The sequence below is a fragment of the Passer montanus genome, unplaced genomic scaffold, assembly GCF_014805655.1.
Source record: "Passer montanus isolate IOZ18808 unplaced genomic scaffold, ASM1480565v1 scaffold71, whole genome shotgun sequence".
NCBI classification, from domain to species: Eukaryota; Metazoa; Chordata; class Aves; order Passeriformes; family Passeridae; genus Passer; species Passer montanus.
Genome location: NW_024372259.1, coordinates 2,350,287 through 2,368,169, shown reverse-complemented (window position 1 = coordinate 2,368,169; position 17,883 = coordinate 2,350,287). Strand labels below are relative to the sequence as shown.

The 17,883-nt window shown below is 54.9% G+C and overlaps 1 protein-coding gene across 9 annotated transcripts in view; it reads right to left on the bottom strand.

The window, feature by feature from the left end:
- The window catches only part of CACNA1E (calcium voltage-gated channel subunit alpha1 E), a 134,784-nt gene that overhangs the window by 90,274 nt on the left and 26,627 nt on the right, over nucleotides 1-17,883 (bottom strand). For 7 of the 9 annotated variants that reach the window (XR_005629963.1, XM_039730262.1, XM_039730263.1 and 4 more), the window contains one exon: nucleotides 2,923-3,189. Coding sequence is in view for 8 of the 9 variants with exons in the window: in XM_039730262.1 (XP_039586196.1) it covers nucleotides 2,923-3,189 (267 nt within the window). In the remaining variant the exon portion in view is untranslated. Of the gene's footprint in view, nucleotides 1-2,922; nucleotides 3,190-3,622; nucleotides 4,104-5,440; nucleotides 5,470-17,883 lie in introns of those variants that run through there. The other 2 variants (XM_039730261.1, XM_039730260.1) reach the window with 2 other exon arrangements.

Below are 17,883 nucleotides of genomic sequence, written 5' to 3'. Positions count from 1 at the left end.
TCACAGGTGTCCTTCCCATGGAGCAAAATCCCCCTGACTGTTGGGATGGGGCTCTGAGGGCGCTCCAGCTGCTCCAGGCCAGCCCAACACCAGATCTGGCACCCAAAGGGGACGAGAGAGGTGAAATCCCTCAGCACAGGGAACATGGACATCCTCTTCCCCTGCCACGCCGGGGGTAGGTGCAGTGGGCAGCCTGCAGCCAGATGCTGTCCTTGGGGACACAGCCAGAGCCACACAATGTCATCTGGCCTTCCTGGGGCGGGAGAGGGATCTTATCCAGGTCAAATGTGATTAAGCGGATGAGGAACGGAGCAGATATAGATGAGCTGCAGCCCATCTCGTATACTAACTGAATTGGAGCCTTCCAGGCAGCCAAACAAATGAAATCAGGGTGAAAGGCCTGGCCATCAGCAGGAGGAGAGCAGGCAAGAGGACAAGGCTGCGTTTCCCAAGGAGAAGAGAAGGAGATGTTCCCTACAGCCAAAACAGCAGCTGCCCCGTGGGTCGGGCAGGACCAGTTTTAAAAGAGCATCTCCAGTGGAGGTTTCCAGTGAGCTTTCCAGCCAGGAACTCGGCAAAGGCTTGCCTCCCGTGGAGCTGCATCCCAATCCCAGTTGCTCGTATTTCTCCTCCTTCTCCTCCATGCATCATCCCTATTTACACTGGGAAGCCAAACTGCAGAGGCTGCTGGTTATAATTACACAGTTACCCAGCAGATATCCAGGCCTGAATCACCAGATATTTTTAGCCCTATTACCTAGTCAACCAGAGCTGGATGAAGAAGAGCCTCCACTCGGCCCCGAGCTCCTCTCCAGCCCCTTTGGCTTTCCTCAGTGCTGTGCCCACCCTGACCCACAGCACCAGGACTGGCCCATGGCCCTCCCAGGGCCAGCAGCTCCTACTGACCATGGCCAAGATCCAGTGCTCTCCTCCCCAAAATGCCCTCACCAGGAGCGATGCCGTGGGCTCCAGGCCAGGCAGCTGAGGTGCTCACATGGTTTTTCTGGCCCTACCAGAAGGCACCAGCTGCCTGTGCCAGGCTACAACTACAAGGATGGGAAGAACTGGCCAGGCCAGCCTGACCAAACTCATCACCAAAAGGCCTTGCCCGTTCCCAAGCCCTCAAAACTCCAGTGGTGCAGAGAAACATGCAGGGTGGATGCGTTTTTCTGGGAAAGAGATGGCAGCGGGGCGGGGGACAGGCAGGAACACCGAGCTCCCGCGCCTGGAGCACGCCTGTTCCCAGCACTCACATGGGAATATGTCACTTACTTCTGGAAAAAAAAAAAATAAAAAAACCACAAAATGAGCCCATCTCCCTCATGCATTGCAAATTCCAGGGGAGAATAATGCTGGGGAGTTCTGCTCATGTGGTGGTGGTGGTGGTGGAGCTCCAGTCTCTAGGAGACAGCGCTGCCTGGAGATGAGACATCACGCCGGCACGGGACCCCAGCCCACGCCGCGAGCGCCGGGCCGGTGGCAGCACCCCAGCTCCTTCTGCCTCCCAACAAAAGCTGGAGGGGCGAGAGCCCTCCCACACCGTGCTGGAAAAGCACATGAATAATTTGGCATATTCTGGAAAGGCAGGCAGCCGGCCTGGCCGCTGCCCTGCAGGGCTCTGCGCTGCCACAGCCCCACGCTCCTGCAGCCACCCGCCCCAGAAGGGGCAGATCCGGGGATGCCAAGGGGAATTCAGCCCCTCCACGCCCAGGTCACCCCCTGGAGCCTGGAGGTGTCACAGGTCCCTGGGTTCCTGCTTGGCAGAGGCTTGACCTGACGCGTGGGAGCTGCAAAGGGACAATTCCCCTGCCACGCTCTGCAGGGAGGGTGACCTGTCCTGCACCCCCGGGCCTCACCAGAGGCTTTCCCCCGGGGCACCTGTTGCACCAAACCAAGGCGTTGCTGCCTGGCACCAGGGAAAGCTCTCCCGTGCCCACCGGAGGAGCCAGGAACTCCACCAACAAGTTGCAGGGAGAGAAAGCGGCGGCAGCAGGAGCTGCATGGAATCACTGCTGCAGAACACGGCACGGGGAGGCTCCTACAGCCACAGCGTGGCCACGCTGAAGTTTTCAGGCTCAGATCCTCCGTGGGGGCAAAGCCCTGGAGGTGTCTCGGGGCACTGAGCCCAGGCTGGCGTGGGGCTGAGGGCTGTGGTGCTGGGCAGCAGCCAAGGCGCCCGGGGGCACCCACAGGGAGGGTGGGAGGAGAGAGAGGTGCGTGGGGAGCTATGAGAGGATGGAGGAACACGGGAAGGAGTGGGAGAGATCTGCACCCTCCACCCTGCGCTAGGAGAGGGGTCCCTGGGATAAAATCGTGGCTCCCCTGTGCCTGCCTCCCCAAAAAAAAAAGGCCACGGGGCACAGCCAGAGGCTTCCAACATCCTTCCCTCTGCCGCAGGGAGGGGGCAGCCGGTTCCCAGAGCCACCGTGGGGGCCGGGGGCTGCAGGGCGAGGACGGCTGTGCCCCTGCCGGGCACGGTCTGCAGCAAAGAGGGCACACACAGCAGGGACAGAGCCACCACCCAGCAGGGACTGGAGGTCCGGGGGGCTCCCGGGGGGCCCAGGGTGACAAAACTCCACAAGACACCGAGGCACAGAGAAAAGGCCACTGCCTCCCAGCTCCCCAGGCGCACACAGAGCATCCCAAAGCACGCGGGGATCAGAGCACCCCATTAGCACGGGGATTTAATGAATCCAAGCCTCAGGAGGGGCTGGGGGACCCCCGGGAGCGGGGAGAAAGGGCTCGGCTCCTGTCAGGAGCAGGCAGGGAGCCGAGGACAGGAGGGGGAGCAGCAACAGGGAGAGGAGAGCATCCCCAGGGGCCGGGGCACCCCTCTCGGCACAGCTTACCTGCCCGAGAGTGCCACACACACGTGTCCTGGGCAGCCAGCGAGGCGAATCCCGGGGGCTGCAGAAAGGATATGGCCAGTCGATGAGCTTCTTGGCGTATTTCCTGACTATGTTCTCTTCCCCAAAGAGGAAGAGCGATCTGTTGACGGTGAAGCAGTTCTGCCGGACGGGGATGGGGTTGTACAGAGCCATAGTCCGGGCTCTCTGCGCTTTGGTTTGCTTGAAGGCTCCCGGGCTCCCTCCCGCAGGGGCAGGAGCTCCTTGCCGGCTCCGGTTCTGGTCGGAGCCCCCATCTCCGGAGCCCAGCCTGCCGGCCACTGCCTCCCCAAAGCGAGCCATCCTGGAAGAAAACACACAGGTGAGCCAAAGCAGCAGCACCGAGGCGGCGGGGTGGGGGGAGGGTGGGAGAGAAGAGGGAGGGGGTTGCGGGGCGCAGTCCCAACCACAGCCCCCTCCTCCTCGCCGGGTGATGCTCAGCTCCGTCTCTCCTCCATCCCCCCGGGGCAGCGGGGACCCGCGCGGACGAGAGGCGGAACGGGGGGCAGCCGGGCCCCCCAGAACGGCCACCCGGGCAGCGGGGCGGGCAGCGAGCCCTCCTCCTCCTCCTCCCTCTCCGTGCCCAGCGGAGTCCCTAAGCGCCTTCCCCCTGGAAGCGAGGGGTTGAAGGCAGCCACATCCTCCCCACGGCGGAGCCCCAAGCAGCCCCCCTGACCCCCCCAGCCCCCCGCAAGGGCAGGGAGCGCAGTCCCTGCGGCCACGGTCGGGAACAGCACCCAGCGCAGCAGCCGCGGCCGGGGGAACAGGTTGCAGCGCGGTCCAGCCTAGTTGGAGCCAAGTGTCCAACTCCTTCCTCCCGACTCCATCTTCAGCATCCTGCGGGAGCCGGGCCGCCCATCTGCCGGCGTGCAGGGGCAGCGGGCAGGGCTGGAGGGCCGAGCCCCCGGGCGGGCACCTGCGGCGGGCAGGGATGCCCAGCCCTCGGCGGCCAGGGCAGGAGCACGCTTCCTGCGGCGGCGGCGGCTTCCCGCAGGAGCCGGGCCACAAAATTAAAGGCTGCCGCGCCTCTGCAGCTCGGGGACAGCTCGCTTTAATGAAGTCAGTGGCAACACAGGCGCACACCAGCGCGCACACACGCGCAACACGCCCGGCTCGCTCCCTCGCTCCATCCAGCGCGTTCTTTTGGCAAGCACGGGAGCTGCCGCAAAGGAAAATCAGAGGCGAGGGGTGGGTCTGAAGGGAACAAAGGCAATGGGGGAGCCCCCACCCTGCCAGGAGCGCGCACACATCCCCCCCCGCCCTGGCTGCAGAGGGCTTTCCAGCACACGGGTGCTCCTGGGTGAGTGGCTAAATTGGGGAGCATCGGGGGGCTCCCCTCGCTGCATCTCCCCCTGCGAGCATGGCCACACGCATCCCCCCGCCCCCATCCCCGGGGCGCTTCGGGGCTGCCGGAGCCGCCCGGTGGCAGCGGGTGCCCGGGGAGTGCCCTGCTGCTCCCCCGCATACAGATGAGCTCCACTCCTCGGCGTTTTCCTCCTCTTGACACACGATGCTGTCTGGAAGGAGCAGCGGCTCATCCAAGAGGTGTAAACACCCCGGGCTGGATGTGCCCTGCAGGAGCTTCCCGGGGGTGGGGGTGACCCTACTGCACCCCTCCAGGCACCCCTTTAAGGGCAGGGGAGCGGGGATGCTGCTGGTGCTGCAGCCACGCGTGTGCCAAGGTCACCCCGGGTCCCCTGGGGCTCTGCTGGGCCGTGCCCCGGTGTGGGGGCTGCCTGCCCACCCACCCACCTTTGGGGAACCCGCCCTGCCCTCCTGGCACACACAGGGCACCCCCAGACCCCCAGGGATGTCCCCAAGTGCTCTTGGCACAGCAGGGCACAGCACACCCTGCCAGCTGCTCACACGCAGGGTCCCCCGCCCCTCCTGCTGAACCCCGAGGCCACACAGCTCCCCAGGGCCTGTGACACTCTCCACCTGCATTTCCCACAGCCACGGCTCCAGCCAGCAGCACAAGACATCCCGTGTCCCTGTCATGCTCTTCCCTCGTCCACCCCACCAACAACCTGCCCTGCAAGGACAGTGCCTGCTGCCCTGTCCCTCACACCTGCTGGGGGCAGCCAGGACTGCTTGAGGCATTTAAATTGTAATAAATAAATAAATAAACCAATCAAGTTCCTAATCACATGAATCATTGACTCATTTGGGCCAGGGCTTCTCCCTCTGTGCAGCACCTGACCAGGGACTTCCCCACTCTGCAGGCTGAGAGTGCCTGAAGGGCCACAGGGTTTGTTTTTTGGCCCAGGCTGTCGTGGGTGCACTGCCAGGAGCCCTTGGGCCGGCTGGGTGAGAAAGAGGAAGGGTCAGATCCTCCTCAGCAACATAACACTGGAGCGTTTGCAAAAGGGGTTGTGGGATCACTGCCCCAACCTCAGCCAGGCACCGAGAGCCCACCAGCTCTCCGTGGCACCCAACCCTCCTTCCAGTGATCCTTATAACCCAACCCTCCTTCCAGTGATCTACAACCCAACTCTGTCCTTCCAATGATCCTTATAACCCAACTCTGTTGTCATCTTATTGCAAAGGTTCCATACCCTCGCAGTGGTTTCTCAGGGGCAGCTCCTCACAGCACTGCCTTTTTCTTCTTCTCTGCACAGCCAACAAACTCCATTTCACCCCTCGACCAGCCAACCTGCGCTTTTATAATACCCCTCTTAACTGGATCCAGCTGTGGCCTATTAAGGGCAGGCTTGTTCCTAATGCTTGATAATTAGCACAGCTGTAACTCCTTAGGGGTGAGATTACCTTCACCACTATCTCTAGTCTCTTACCTTCTATCTATCCACACAACTCTGTCCTTCCAATGTTCTTTATAACCCAACTCTGTCCTTCCAATGATCTATAACCCAACTCTGTCCTTCCAATGACCTTCATAACCAAAGTGGGTTATCTGGGGGTGCACAACAAGCCCCTGGTTACCTCCCTACCACCCTGCAGCACAGAGTGGAGCAGAGGTGCTCAGATCCCTCCCAAAACACTTCCCAGGTCACCAGCCAGCCAGAGTGACCCTGGCTTTTCATTCCTCTAACATCAGGAAAGGAGGTGGCCACTGCTAATTACAGTCCCTTCACTCCAGCCCAGGCAAGACACTGCCCTGAACGAATCAATCATTATTTGGGGCTCACCCCACCTCCTCTCCTCCTCCTCCTCGTCACCACCACTGGCTCTTGCCACCTCTGAGCCCTTTGAGGCACTGTGGATGAAGCCCGAGGCTGGGCCGACGGCCAGGAGCAGATCCTCAGCCGTGCAGAGCTCCTGCTCCTGCTGCCCCAGCCCTCTGCCATCCCTGCCTGCACAGCCAGGCCTCGCCCAGCTGAAATTCAGCTCCGTGTGGCACCCAGGGCCCGAGGAGGATGGGGAGGGCTGCACCCAGCACTGCCCTCCATCCCTGCCTGGCTCAGGGCACGGGCTGAGGGGGAGGAAGGCAGCCTTCCTCCTCCATTCCCTGAAAGCAGGGGTGCAGCCCTTACCTGGACACTTCTGCAGGGGCACAGGGCTGTCCCCTGAGCCCAGAGCTGGCTGTCACCTCTGCCCTACACTCACTGCTGCAGAGCAGAGCTCAGGATAACCCTGCTGGGAGCCTCTCTCCTGCTCAGACAGTGCTAAAGGATGGGATATTTATGAGAAAGCAGCTCCTTAAGAGAAGATTGAGAGCCAAAAGGAAATCAAAAAGAGTCTCTGGCTATGCCAAGAGATGCAGGCTCTGTTTCCCAGGATGTTTATTGCCATCCTCGTCTTGACCCTCACCCAGCACGCTGGGATTTGTGAGTCAGGGAGAAGCGTGGCTGATGCCCACATGATTCAACATGGCACAGGGATTCAGAGCCAGCTCCTGGGGCTGTTTGGGTTTTTGTCAGGGGAGGAAATGGGAGAAGGCAGGGAACAGCAGGTGCCAGGACAGGAAGGCACTCGGGATGCGCTCGGTTTTACGGACACAGGCTAACACTCCTCTAGCTCCAGCAAGCTCCGAGGGGGAGCAGCTGAGGGAGCTGAGGGGGGGCTCAGCCTGCAGAAAAGGAGGCCCAGGAGAGACCTCACTGCTCCTGAAAGGAGGCTGCAGCAAGGTGAGGGCTGGTCTCTTCTCTCGGGCAACAAGTGACAGGGAAGGGGAAACAGCTTCCAGTCATCCCAGGGGATGTTCAGGCTGGATTTTAGGGAAGGTGCCTCCTCCAAAAGCGTTCTCTAACCCTGGAGGGGTCTTTTCTGGAGCAGGCAGCCCAGAAAGTGCTGGAGTCACCAAGCCTGGGAGGATTTGAAAGACGTGTGGCACTTGGGGACACGGCTGAGCGGTGGCCTCGGCAGCGCTGGGTTGATGGCTGGGCTGGGTGAGTTTACAAACCTTTTCCCACCTAAATCACCCCGCAGTTCCGTGACTGTCACACCAACACCGCCTTCAATCCCCTCCTTGCTCTTCCCGCCCCTCTCCCAGCCCAGCACGGCGGGGCAGGGAGGGGACACGGGGCTGTCCCCGCCGGGACCCCAGCCCGGTGTCACATCCCCCGCCCTGCGCGGCCGCCGCCGCTCCGGCATTGCCATCTAGTGGCTGCTGTCCCCTGCTGTCCCCTGCTGTCCCCTCCCTGCCCTGGGATGCTCGGATGGGATGCGGAGCCCCCGAGCAGTTCCCGCATCCCTTCGTGCGGCCCTCGGAGCGCCCCGGGATCTCCTGGCTGAGCGTCGATGGGCACAGGCACCCAAAAACAAACAAAAAAACCCTAACACAAAACAAACAAAAAAACCCCACCTAAACAAAAAACAACAAAAAAATCCTAAAGAAGAAAACATACCCAAAAAAAACAACAAAAAAAAGCCAACAAAAAATCCCAGCAAAACAAAAAACAACAACAAAAAAAACCTAAAAAACAAAACACACCAAAAAACCCACCAAAAAAAAAACCACAAAAAAAGCCAACCAAAAAAAATCCCACCAAAACAAAAACAACCAAAAACCCACCAAAAAAAACCACAAAAAAAGCCAACAAAAAAAATCCCACCAAAACAAAAACAACCAAAAAACCACCAAAAAACAAAGCACAAAAAAACCACAAAAAAAACAACAAAAAACGAAAACAAAACAAAAAACAAAAAACCACCAAAAAGAACAACAACAACAAAAAGACAATTTTAAAAAAAACCACAAAAAAAACAGAAAAAAAAACAAAACAAAAAAAATCAGAAAAAAAAAGCAAAAAAACCCCCAAAAAACCAAAACAAAAAAAAAAAAAACAAAAAAAAAGAACAACAACAACAAAAAGACAATTTAAAAAAAACACACAAAAAAACCCAGAAAATAAATAAATAAATAAATAGACCAGGGGGAAAAAACCAAAACAAAAAACCAAATCAACCAAAAAAATCCCAAACAAACAAAACAAAACAAAACGACCCAGGAAATAGTGTTAAAAGCATCCTCTGCCAAGCCCCAGGCTGCTCAGAAAGCCAGAGCTGCTCCTCAGCTTGGAGGGAGCACCAGGCAGGGCAGAAGTCCCTGAGGGACTCCCTGAGGGGAGGCTGAGAGTTTGGGGTTGTTCAGCCTGGAGAAGGTTCCAGGGAGGGTTTAGAGCCCCTTCCAGTGCCCAAAGGGACTCATGGGGACTGGAGAAGGACTTGGGCAAGGGCCTGGAGTGACAGGAAAGGGGGAATGGCTTCACACTGACTGAGGGCAGGGTGAAATGGGATATTGGAAAGAAATTCCTGGAGACAGGGTGCACAAGAAGCTGTGGCTGCCCCATCCCTGGAAATGTTCAAGGCCAGGTTGGAGGTGGTTTGGAATAACCTGGTCTAGGGAAGGTGTCCCTGCCCATGGGACCTTCAAACCTAGGTGCCTTCAAACCTAGACATTCTATAATTCTAATACAGGGTCTGGAGAAGGAGGACAGGCTCCCCTTCCATGACTGATATTCCCAGGAGATGTGATGGACTGCACTCATCTTAGAAAGTGGCTTTTGGCATCCTGATTTATTTTTAAAATATGGCTGTGCTGAGATGAAAAAAAATAAAATTAGGGGAAAAAAAAAAAAAGGATCAAATGAGAACCATCTCCAGTGTGCTCTGGCCAAATTTCAAATTGGGACTGAGTAGCTGTGACTCAGAAGGGTGTTTATAACCATGCAGGAATGGAAGGTTTTTTCCAGGAACAGTTTCATTACCTGCTGGATTAGAAGGAGGATGGGGATGCAAAGGAGAAGTCCTGCTGAGCCCAGCACCCCTGCAGCAGCAGGGACACAGAACCCCTGGGCTGGAACACACCAGCCTGTGCCTGATGCTCATCTGTGCAGGTGTTGGCAGCTGTGGCACAGGCCAGGACAGCCCTGGTGGCATTTCTTGTGCCAGCAAAGCCCTGCAGAGGCTCTGCAGCACCTCGGGGCAAGGCAGCCCTCACCAACCCAGGGAAAGGGTTCCTCTCTGCCACCTGCTCCCACCTCCTTCCAACAACCCCAGCAGGATGTGAGGTTCTTCTCCAGCCCTGACAGAGGTGGGCACCACCATCCTCACAACCACCAGGACACGTTCCCCACACCAACCCAGAGCTGGGATTTTCCGGGATTTATCCACTGAGGGGTCCGAGGGCTGGGAGAGAAGGGAGAGGCAGCAGATCTCACACCAGGCTGTGGATTCTGCACTCCCTCACCTCCAGTGTCACACAGCAGCTGTGGCAGGAGAACTTGGGTGTGTGGGGCTGGAATTATCTGTGTGCTGCCATAAAACATCCCCATGCTCACAGACACTGCTGCTTTCATCACCAGGACCACGAGGCCAGCCTTGGCATCCTCCAAATCAACAGGAAAACAATCTTGTAAAGCTCTCTTTTGCTGGGATCAGGGGATAATTCTCTGGGAAAGGAGATTTTGGTGTCTGTACCTCCCCCCAGACAAGCTTTTGCAGGTGATGGAGACACAGGAAAAGCAGTGCCAGAACAGCTGCCCCCTGCAGCCCCTTCCCAAGACCCCAGCTGCAGCACACCTTCACTCCCACCCTTTTCCTGACCTCTCTGCAAGTGTGTGCCTGGACAATCCAGCCCAGAACATCCCTGGTCCCACCTCTTAAAATGCCTGCCAGCTCTCAGCTGCTGAGCAAAACACAGCACAACACAAACCCGAAGCAAAATGCCACAAAAACACGAGGGCAGCAGGTCCCACCCACGGCTCCCAAGCCCACAACATCCCACCAGAACCCACCAGGGCCTCCAGCTAGCCTAGGGGTGAGAGGCAGCCCTGGGAGCATCCATCCCTTCCCCTCCTCCCAGTCATCTGTGGTGACATCTTTCTGTGCAAGCCAAGGGGAGACACATTAACGCTGTCTCTGATGTCATTATGATTTTTTTTTAATATTTTTAGTGGTTTTAACATGCATATTTGTAAATTTTTCTAATCATTGAGCATAGTTTTGCATTTTGTGAAGCTAAAAAACCAAACATCTTAAAAACTTCGCAGTTAGAAGCTAAAAAGTCTTATGTTACTTTGAAAAACTAAAGTTTCTTTTAAAGTACATCTAAAAAGTCTCATGTTACTTTGAAAAACTAAAGTTTCTTTTAAAGTACATCTTATAAATTAAGGTTAAACTCATTTAAGGGAGATGTGGCCCCACACTGCACGGCTGTGGGAGTGGGGCAGTTCATGCATCAGAGCTACTGATGCAGCAGAACATTAATTAATTAATTAATTAAAGGTGGATTTAACAACAAAATGGTGGGACCACAGAATGGACTGGGTTGGGAGGGACCTTTAAGGGCCATTTAGTCCAATTCCCAACCTTCAACTAGACCTTTACATGACGGCAGGCTTGCTAAAGGACAGCAAAGGAACCTCCACTCCTTATGGGGCACTTATGGGACACAGCAGGGATGTGCATGCAGCCCCACACAACCCACAGGAGCTGGTTTGGGTGTCCCTCTGTCCCTGTGAGGCTCAGTGCCTGCACCAACCCACCCCCAGAGGCTGCTCAGCACTTGGCACTCCCCCAAAACACCCAACCAAAACCCAGAGCCGCCTTTGTGGGTGCATGGCAGCATCCAAGCAAGCTCAGGGGGGTTGTGGATGATGCTTTCCCCAGCCTGACACTGCCTGCTCTCCCCTTTCCACCCCACTCTGAGAGCTCCTGGCAAGGCAGAGCTCCTCGGGCTAGCCCTGCCTTAGCCCTGGAGGCTTTGTGGCTCAGCTGAAGGGCCCTGCAATAATCAGCCATTAATAAATTGCCTGCAGTGCCCTGCTGCTGTGTTTAGCTTTGCCAGCCCGGGCTCTAATTGGCGTTTGCAGTCACATCCTGGCTGCTCTGGGCAGGCATGCAGCAATCCCCCCTCTCAGGGAACAGCTGCCCACCCTCCCCTCTTTGCCATCACACTCAAGAGAATTTCCAGCCCTGCTTCCAACCCCCAAACCCCTCCACACAAGCTGTGCCCTCAGCCAGAAGCTGTGGAGCATCTCCGTGGCAGGAGGTGAGATCACAGCTCTCCACTCTCCTCCATCTCACACAGGTCCAGCCTTGGGCAAGAGAGGTCCACGTGAGAAGATCCAGTGGGGGAAAAATAAGGATAGTTCAGAATGGCCCTGCCCAAAATATTGGGACTGAGCAGCATGGAGAAAGGGAGAGCAAAGAGATGGGGAAGGGATGGAGCAGAGACCCGGGGGATATTCCTCTTCTTGCCTCCAAAGAGCCAGACACCAAGCTGCCAAACTTTACTTGTGTGTGGGAACAAGCTCAGAAAATACATCCTCAGAGCCATCCACAGACAGCCAACAGCAGAAAACTTATTTCTATGCTGTCAAAGGGCTGGAGAGGGATTTCTAAAAGCATTTTTTCAACTGCTGCACTACCCACAGCAAAAGGAAGCCCCCAGCATCCTCATGATCTCTCTGGCACAGCAGTGCTAGCTCCTGCCAGAGCCAGCAGGAGATTTCTTCTCCCTTTGACCCTTTTTCTTCTCCTCTTCACCCCTCCAAGAGGCAGGTCCATGCCTGAGGAGCACCCAGTGCCTCCTCTGATCTCTGCCCACCCTGCAAGGCTCGAGCTGGATAAACCCAGCAGAGCACCCTCTGCCAGGGGTGGGATGGCAGAGGAGCCTCCTTCCTGCCCTTGGGCTGCAAACACCCCCTGCAATAAAAAGAAAGCTGGACCAGAACTCCACCAACTCCACCTCCAACCCAATGCAACCAAACTCACAGGCTCAGCTTTCTCCAAAGCACCCTGCTAGCAAACAGGGGTGGCTTTGACAAAACCACGTTGTCAGGACAAGCGCCAGGAGAAGACAGAGCTGTTGAAATTTTTTTTATTTTTTTTTTTCCAGCAGGTCTGAACTTGCACTGAGCAGCTGATGCTCAAGACAGCCAGAGAAGCCCCATCCCTGGCGTGCAGCCAGGAAGGAGATGCTGCTTCCCTCTCCCAAACCTGTGAAAGAGAAAAGGCCACGGAGCAAAACCTCTCTCTGAGAGCTCCTCAGTGCTGGGAGGTGTGAAAAAACGTCCCCCTTGCTGCAGTGACAGGCAGGCAGCTCAGCAGCCTCCCTGAAGGCAAACACCCTCAGCAGCCAAGGCTGAGCACGGCTCCGAGACTCCTCAATGGGGAAAAAAAAAAAAAAGTTCATTGAGGAATTTTTAGGCTTAATTCCACCAGGGAAAATGCAAGGGAAAGGAAGTTACAGCATATCAGGTGCTGTCTCACGAGTTGTGGAGGGGTGGGGGGGAAAAGTAACTCCTGTGAGGCTCCTCTGGTGACAGATGAAGGAGTTGGGATTTGTAGCAGAGCTCGTGGAGATGTCACAGGGTCCATCACAGCATCACCCACCATGGTGGGGCGTTCTGAGCTGCCAGGAAAGCTCCTTCCCACCAAAAAAGCTGGTTGGCATCACCCAGGGAAGATGGGACAACACCAGCTGGGATTTCAGGTGGGTTTTGGGAAGGACAATGTCCCACTGACCTCCTTCCCCACGGCTGGGATAAGCACCAGAACATTTGAAAGCTGCTTTAGTACAAATCCAGGAACCTTCCTGAAGCTTTAAAGAATCATGGAAGGGTTTGTGTTGCAAGGAACCTTAAAGATCATCCCATTCCAACCCTTTCCATGGGCAGGGACACCTTCCACCAGACCACACTGCTCCAAGCCCCATCCAGCTTCCAGGGATGGGACATCCACAACTTCTCTGAGCAACCTGTGCCAGGGCCTCCCCACCCTCAGTCGAGAAAATGCCATTTTGGGAGTGCCCAGTGAATGATCAGTATTTTTAAATTGATAATTTGAGTTAAATGAAAAATAAGTGATCGTCTGATCAAACTAGATACCTGCTGGGGTCCCTGAATTAATCTATTACACTGTCATCCCTGAAATTCAAACAGTGGGTGAGGGTGGGAGGGGCAAGGCAGGTACTACACTCATTGAAATTGAGAGTAAATAACATTAACCCTACAAATGGAGAGGCTGGAAAACACCTCTGTCACAAACAGCAGCCAGCCTCCCGTCAGAATCACACAGGGACAGCTGGGGGCTGCCTGCGAGAGGGGAAGAGGATGAATTATTCCAGGGGAGGGAAAGGACGAGGGTGGAAAATGAGGAGGAAATGTCAGAAGTTTGGGTGCTGCACCGATCACGCTCTGCCAGGGCAGGGAGATGCTGGAAAGCAGGCAGTGCTGAAGCAGAGGGCTGTGCTGCCATCCAGAGGGACTCAGCAGCCTGGAGGAACAGCAGAGGAGCAGCGTGGAGCTGGAAACACCAAACCCTGCACTTGGGGAAGAACGAACCCATCCGGGAAGGGCTGGGCAGGGAGAGCCTCAAAGATCATAAAGCCAACCCAGCCCCAAGCCCTCAGCTAAACCCTGGCCCCCAGTGCCACATCCAGGCTTTGTTAAACACACCCAGGGATGGTGACTGCACCACCTCCCCGGGCAGCCATCCCAGAACTTTATCACTCTTTCTGTGAAAAGCTTTTTCTTAATATCCAGCCTGTATTTCCCTTGGGCAGCTTGAGGCTGTGTGCTCTGGTTGTGTCAGTGCTGCCTGGAGACAGAGCCCAGCCCCAGCTGAGCACAGGCACCTTTCAGGAGCTGTGCAGAGTGATGAGGGCACCCCTGAGTCTCTTTTTCTCCAGGCTGAGCACCCCCAGCTCCCAGGTTTGTGTTCCCAGCCTCTCACCAGCCTCGTTGCCCCCTCTGGATGTGCTCAAGCATCTCAACATCCTTCCCAAACCGAGGGGCCAGAACTGGCACAGCACTCAGGGTGTGCCCTCACCACTGCCAAGGACAGGACCCAAGGGACCTGGTGGCCACCAGCACTGTGCTCTTAAAAAAATGGGCCAGCAGCCCCCTGGGATGTGTAGGCAAAGCCAGTGGGTCGAGGAGGTGGCCTGTCCCCTTCCTTTAGCCCTGATGACACATGCAGAGTGCTGTGCCCCACAGGACATGGGCTACTGGAGCAGCTCCAGCCAAGGTGACGAAAGGACAGGAGCTGGCAGGGCTGGGGCTGCTCAGCCTGGCTGGGAGAGGCTCACAGAGGATCTGATCCATGCACAGAGCACCTGGCAGGGGGGAGAGGCAGAGCTCCTGTCTGCAGCACCCAGGGATTGGACTTCAGTCTTGCCAGAGCTGCCCCAGCCCTATTGCCCAGCCCTCCCAAAGCCCTGGGATCAAGGCAACAGGCACAAAATGCAATAAAACAATGCCTGGACAGAGGAATACACTTTTTCACAGTGAGGGCAACTAAACATTTGGGACAAGCTACCCAAGCTACCCCATGGACTCTCCATGTTTGGAGATGCTCAGAACCCACCTGGACATGCTGCTGGGAGAAATTTGGAGGACTGTGGAGCCTGCTCTAGGTGACCCTGCCTGGGGCTCTTTGCCACTCACTGCCTCACAATAATTCTGTTTCTGAGCCATGGCCAGCCCCAGGCCAAGAGGGAAGCTCCTTCCAAAGGCTGGCTCCTGGAAAGCACAGACCACAGCCTGAACACTGCTCCAAGAGGTGCTAACAAAGCTTCCCAACACCTGCAGCTGGGATTCCAGTGAGGGAAGCAGGAGCTGCCAGGATGCAGTGGCAAAACACAAGGCAGCAGCTCCTGAGTGGAGGCATCTCCTGGGAACCACCTGAGGAGCACCCTGGAACCACTTCTGAGCCTGCATTATTTCTGAATAAACACAAGAACAATCAACCTTAACAGAAATCAATCTTAACGGGAAAATGCTCTTAATTAACTCAATGGAATAATAAAACATAACACTACAATGAAAATAACAACATGAGAAATTTCCTGGAGAAACTAAAAAGAGTATAAAAAGCATATTATGGTTTTAGGAGATTCTGTTTTGCTGGCAACCACTTGTGGCTTCATCAAAAACAAAGCAATCATTGTGTTCTCTTTTGTCCATATTGGTCCATATTAGTCTAAAAAACTTTTTCCATTCCATATTTAATGATTTTGTTCTGCTGGCAGGACTCCTGTCTCCCCCAGTCTGCAGAAATAATAATTAATGCCTCCTGGGGGGCACCTCCTGGGAACCACCTTGTCCTTCCATGCTCAGCTCCTGAGGAGCTCCCTGGAACCTCCTCTGAGCCTGCAGTGGCTCAGCCACACGGGAAGGCTCAGCCTGTCCCACCCCTCTGGCAGCCCTCGGGAGGCTCTGCAGTCCCTGGAATTAACTCAGGGAATTCCTGCAGGGTGTGCCAGAAACCCAGGCGTTGAGGAAATTGGGTGAAGGATGCTGCTATTTCCATGCTGTTGCCAGGATATTCAGTGGAACTCGAGCTCGTGCCAAACTCCTGCCCAGGATGCCAACCTTGATCTGCACTGGAGGGAGCAGGGGCAGCACAGGCAGGTTCCTTTTGGAGAGATGTTTCTCTGCTGCTCAAGGCAAGGAGCCATGGCAAAAGCCACATTTCAGGGCACTCATTTCCAGGTTTGGCATGCCCAGAGTCCTTCCCACTGCCTGCACTGCTCCTCGTGCAGGGTGAAACCTAGGCAGAGCCCCGTTAACAAAGAGACACTCGTTAGGCTCAGAGAAGTTAATTGCTTTGCAGGGTGTTGTAGAAGACTTGGAAGCATGGGTGGATGCACAGGAAGGATGCTCCCAGGTATGGAATTCCCAGCATCACCTGCCACCGAGGTCTCAGGGCTGCAGAGCCCCCAGAGCTCCTGCCTGAGCTGCCCCAACCTCATTTCCCAGCCCTCCCAAAGCCCTGGGGTGATGGCAACAGACATCTGAAGAGGAGCCCGTGGTGGGGAAGGACAGACCCAGACGGTGCTGTGTTGGAACCCTGGCTGCTGAGAATTTTAGATTTTCTGTGCTTACCATCTCTGACCCCCAAGAGAACTCTGCATTGACCTGAGGCCGTAGAGAAGGCTTCCAAAATTGAATTATAGAACTAAGATTATAGATGTGTAGTTTAAATAGAAGTGTGTAATATCACTGGGTAAAACTTACAGTTTAAGGTTTTAGAATATAGTAATATCTATAAAGCAGGATGGAGGTTTTAGGGCCATGGTTGGTTCTTCTTCTTCACCTTCTTCTCCATGGGTCTGGGTGGTTTTGTGTAATTGGATAAAAAAGTCCACAAAGCAGGCCATGGGTGGTTGGTTATTGGGTTAAAACTAAAACTAATTTAAGTGTCATTTCTTAATTGGACATTTTATCCTTAAAAGGCCTTGTAGAGAGAGAGAGACAGGGCTCCATTTTTACCTTGTTAAAGTACTGTAGAACTCACAGTTTGTGAGAGTGTAACATAGATAAGAACTAATAAACCTCTGAGCCTGAACAAGAAATACCATCTCATGCATGTAATCCCAACCTTGACAGAAAATGAAGCAAAAAAATCGACAGTGCTGGGAAATATGCTGGGAAACAGCGATGGAACTGGCAGCCCAGCACACACCAAAAGGGCCCTTTGTCTCATTCAGCACCCGTAAAAAGAATTTAAAAAAAAAAAAAAAAAAAAAAAAAAGGGGGAAAAACCCTCAGCTTCATTTGTAATCTGGGATGCAGAGCGTGCACATAACCAGACAGAGGCTGCCAAGTCACAAAAAGCCAGTGAGATCTGTGAGCAGCCTGTTCTGTTCTCCTTCCCATGCAGCCACACGGAGGCAGAGCTGCAGAACACCCCAGCCCCACGGGAGCAGCACAAACCTCCCTGGAGCAGGGATTTGCTGGGTCTGCTTTTCCTGGGGGATCCCTAGGCTCCCAAGAAAACACACCTTGCAAATTCACAGCACAGAGACACTAATTGAGATGCTGCAAGACAGGACATCACTTTTATTTCCATTACCCTTTGGGTCACTGTTCTCACTCAGGGACACTCAGACCCTCCACCCATCACTCAGGGTTGGGATATTGGGACACACAGGACAGATGATGGACTTTGGGCCTGGCCAGCATAAGAGATTTGGTAACAGGATGCCTTGGCAAGAGCAAACAGAACTTTGAGGATTAAATCATAGTTACAAGGAGATTCAATCACACAGGTTTACTGGAAAAAGAAAATTGCATCATGACTTCTGCAAGCAAGAGATGTTTAAAATGTGTAAGTTTGTTTATGTGATGATCAACCCAATCACTGCAGTAAAACATTACTAGCCTTCCTAGAATCAGTATAAAAGCAGTTGTACTCCACAGTAAAACTGGATACTTTGACCACCTCAAAGTCTTCCCCATCTCTGATACCTCAGGTGCTCAAAGGCTGAATTACAGCGTCCCACCTTCACTGTGCCACGGGTCTGCTGCTTTCCCCCCAGCTCCTCCACTCCCTGCCCAACACCTGCCTGGAATCAGGTTTTTCCATACATCCTGCCTCTAAACATCATCCCAAAACGAGGGCACAGCTTGCACTCCCCAGACTGCACAAGCCAAGCTTAACAAATCCCCGTGCACACGTGGGTTTCAGCCATGCAGAGCAGGGTTGGGTCCTGTGGGCTTCAAATTCAGCCCGAAGCTTTTCTGGGATGTGCTCCCCGTGTGGCTCTGCCTGTCCTTACCATCAGCTAAGGAAGCAGCTGCTGCTCCTG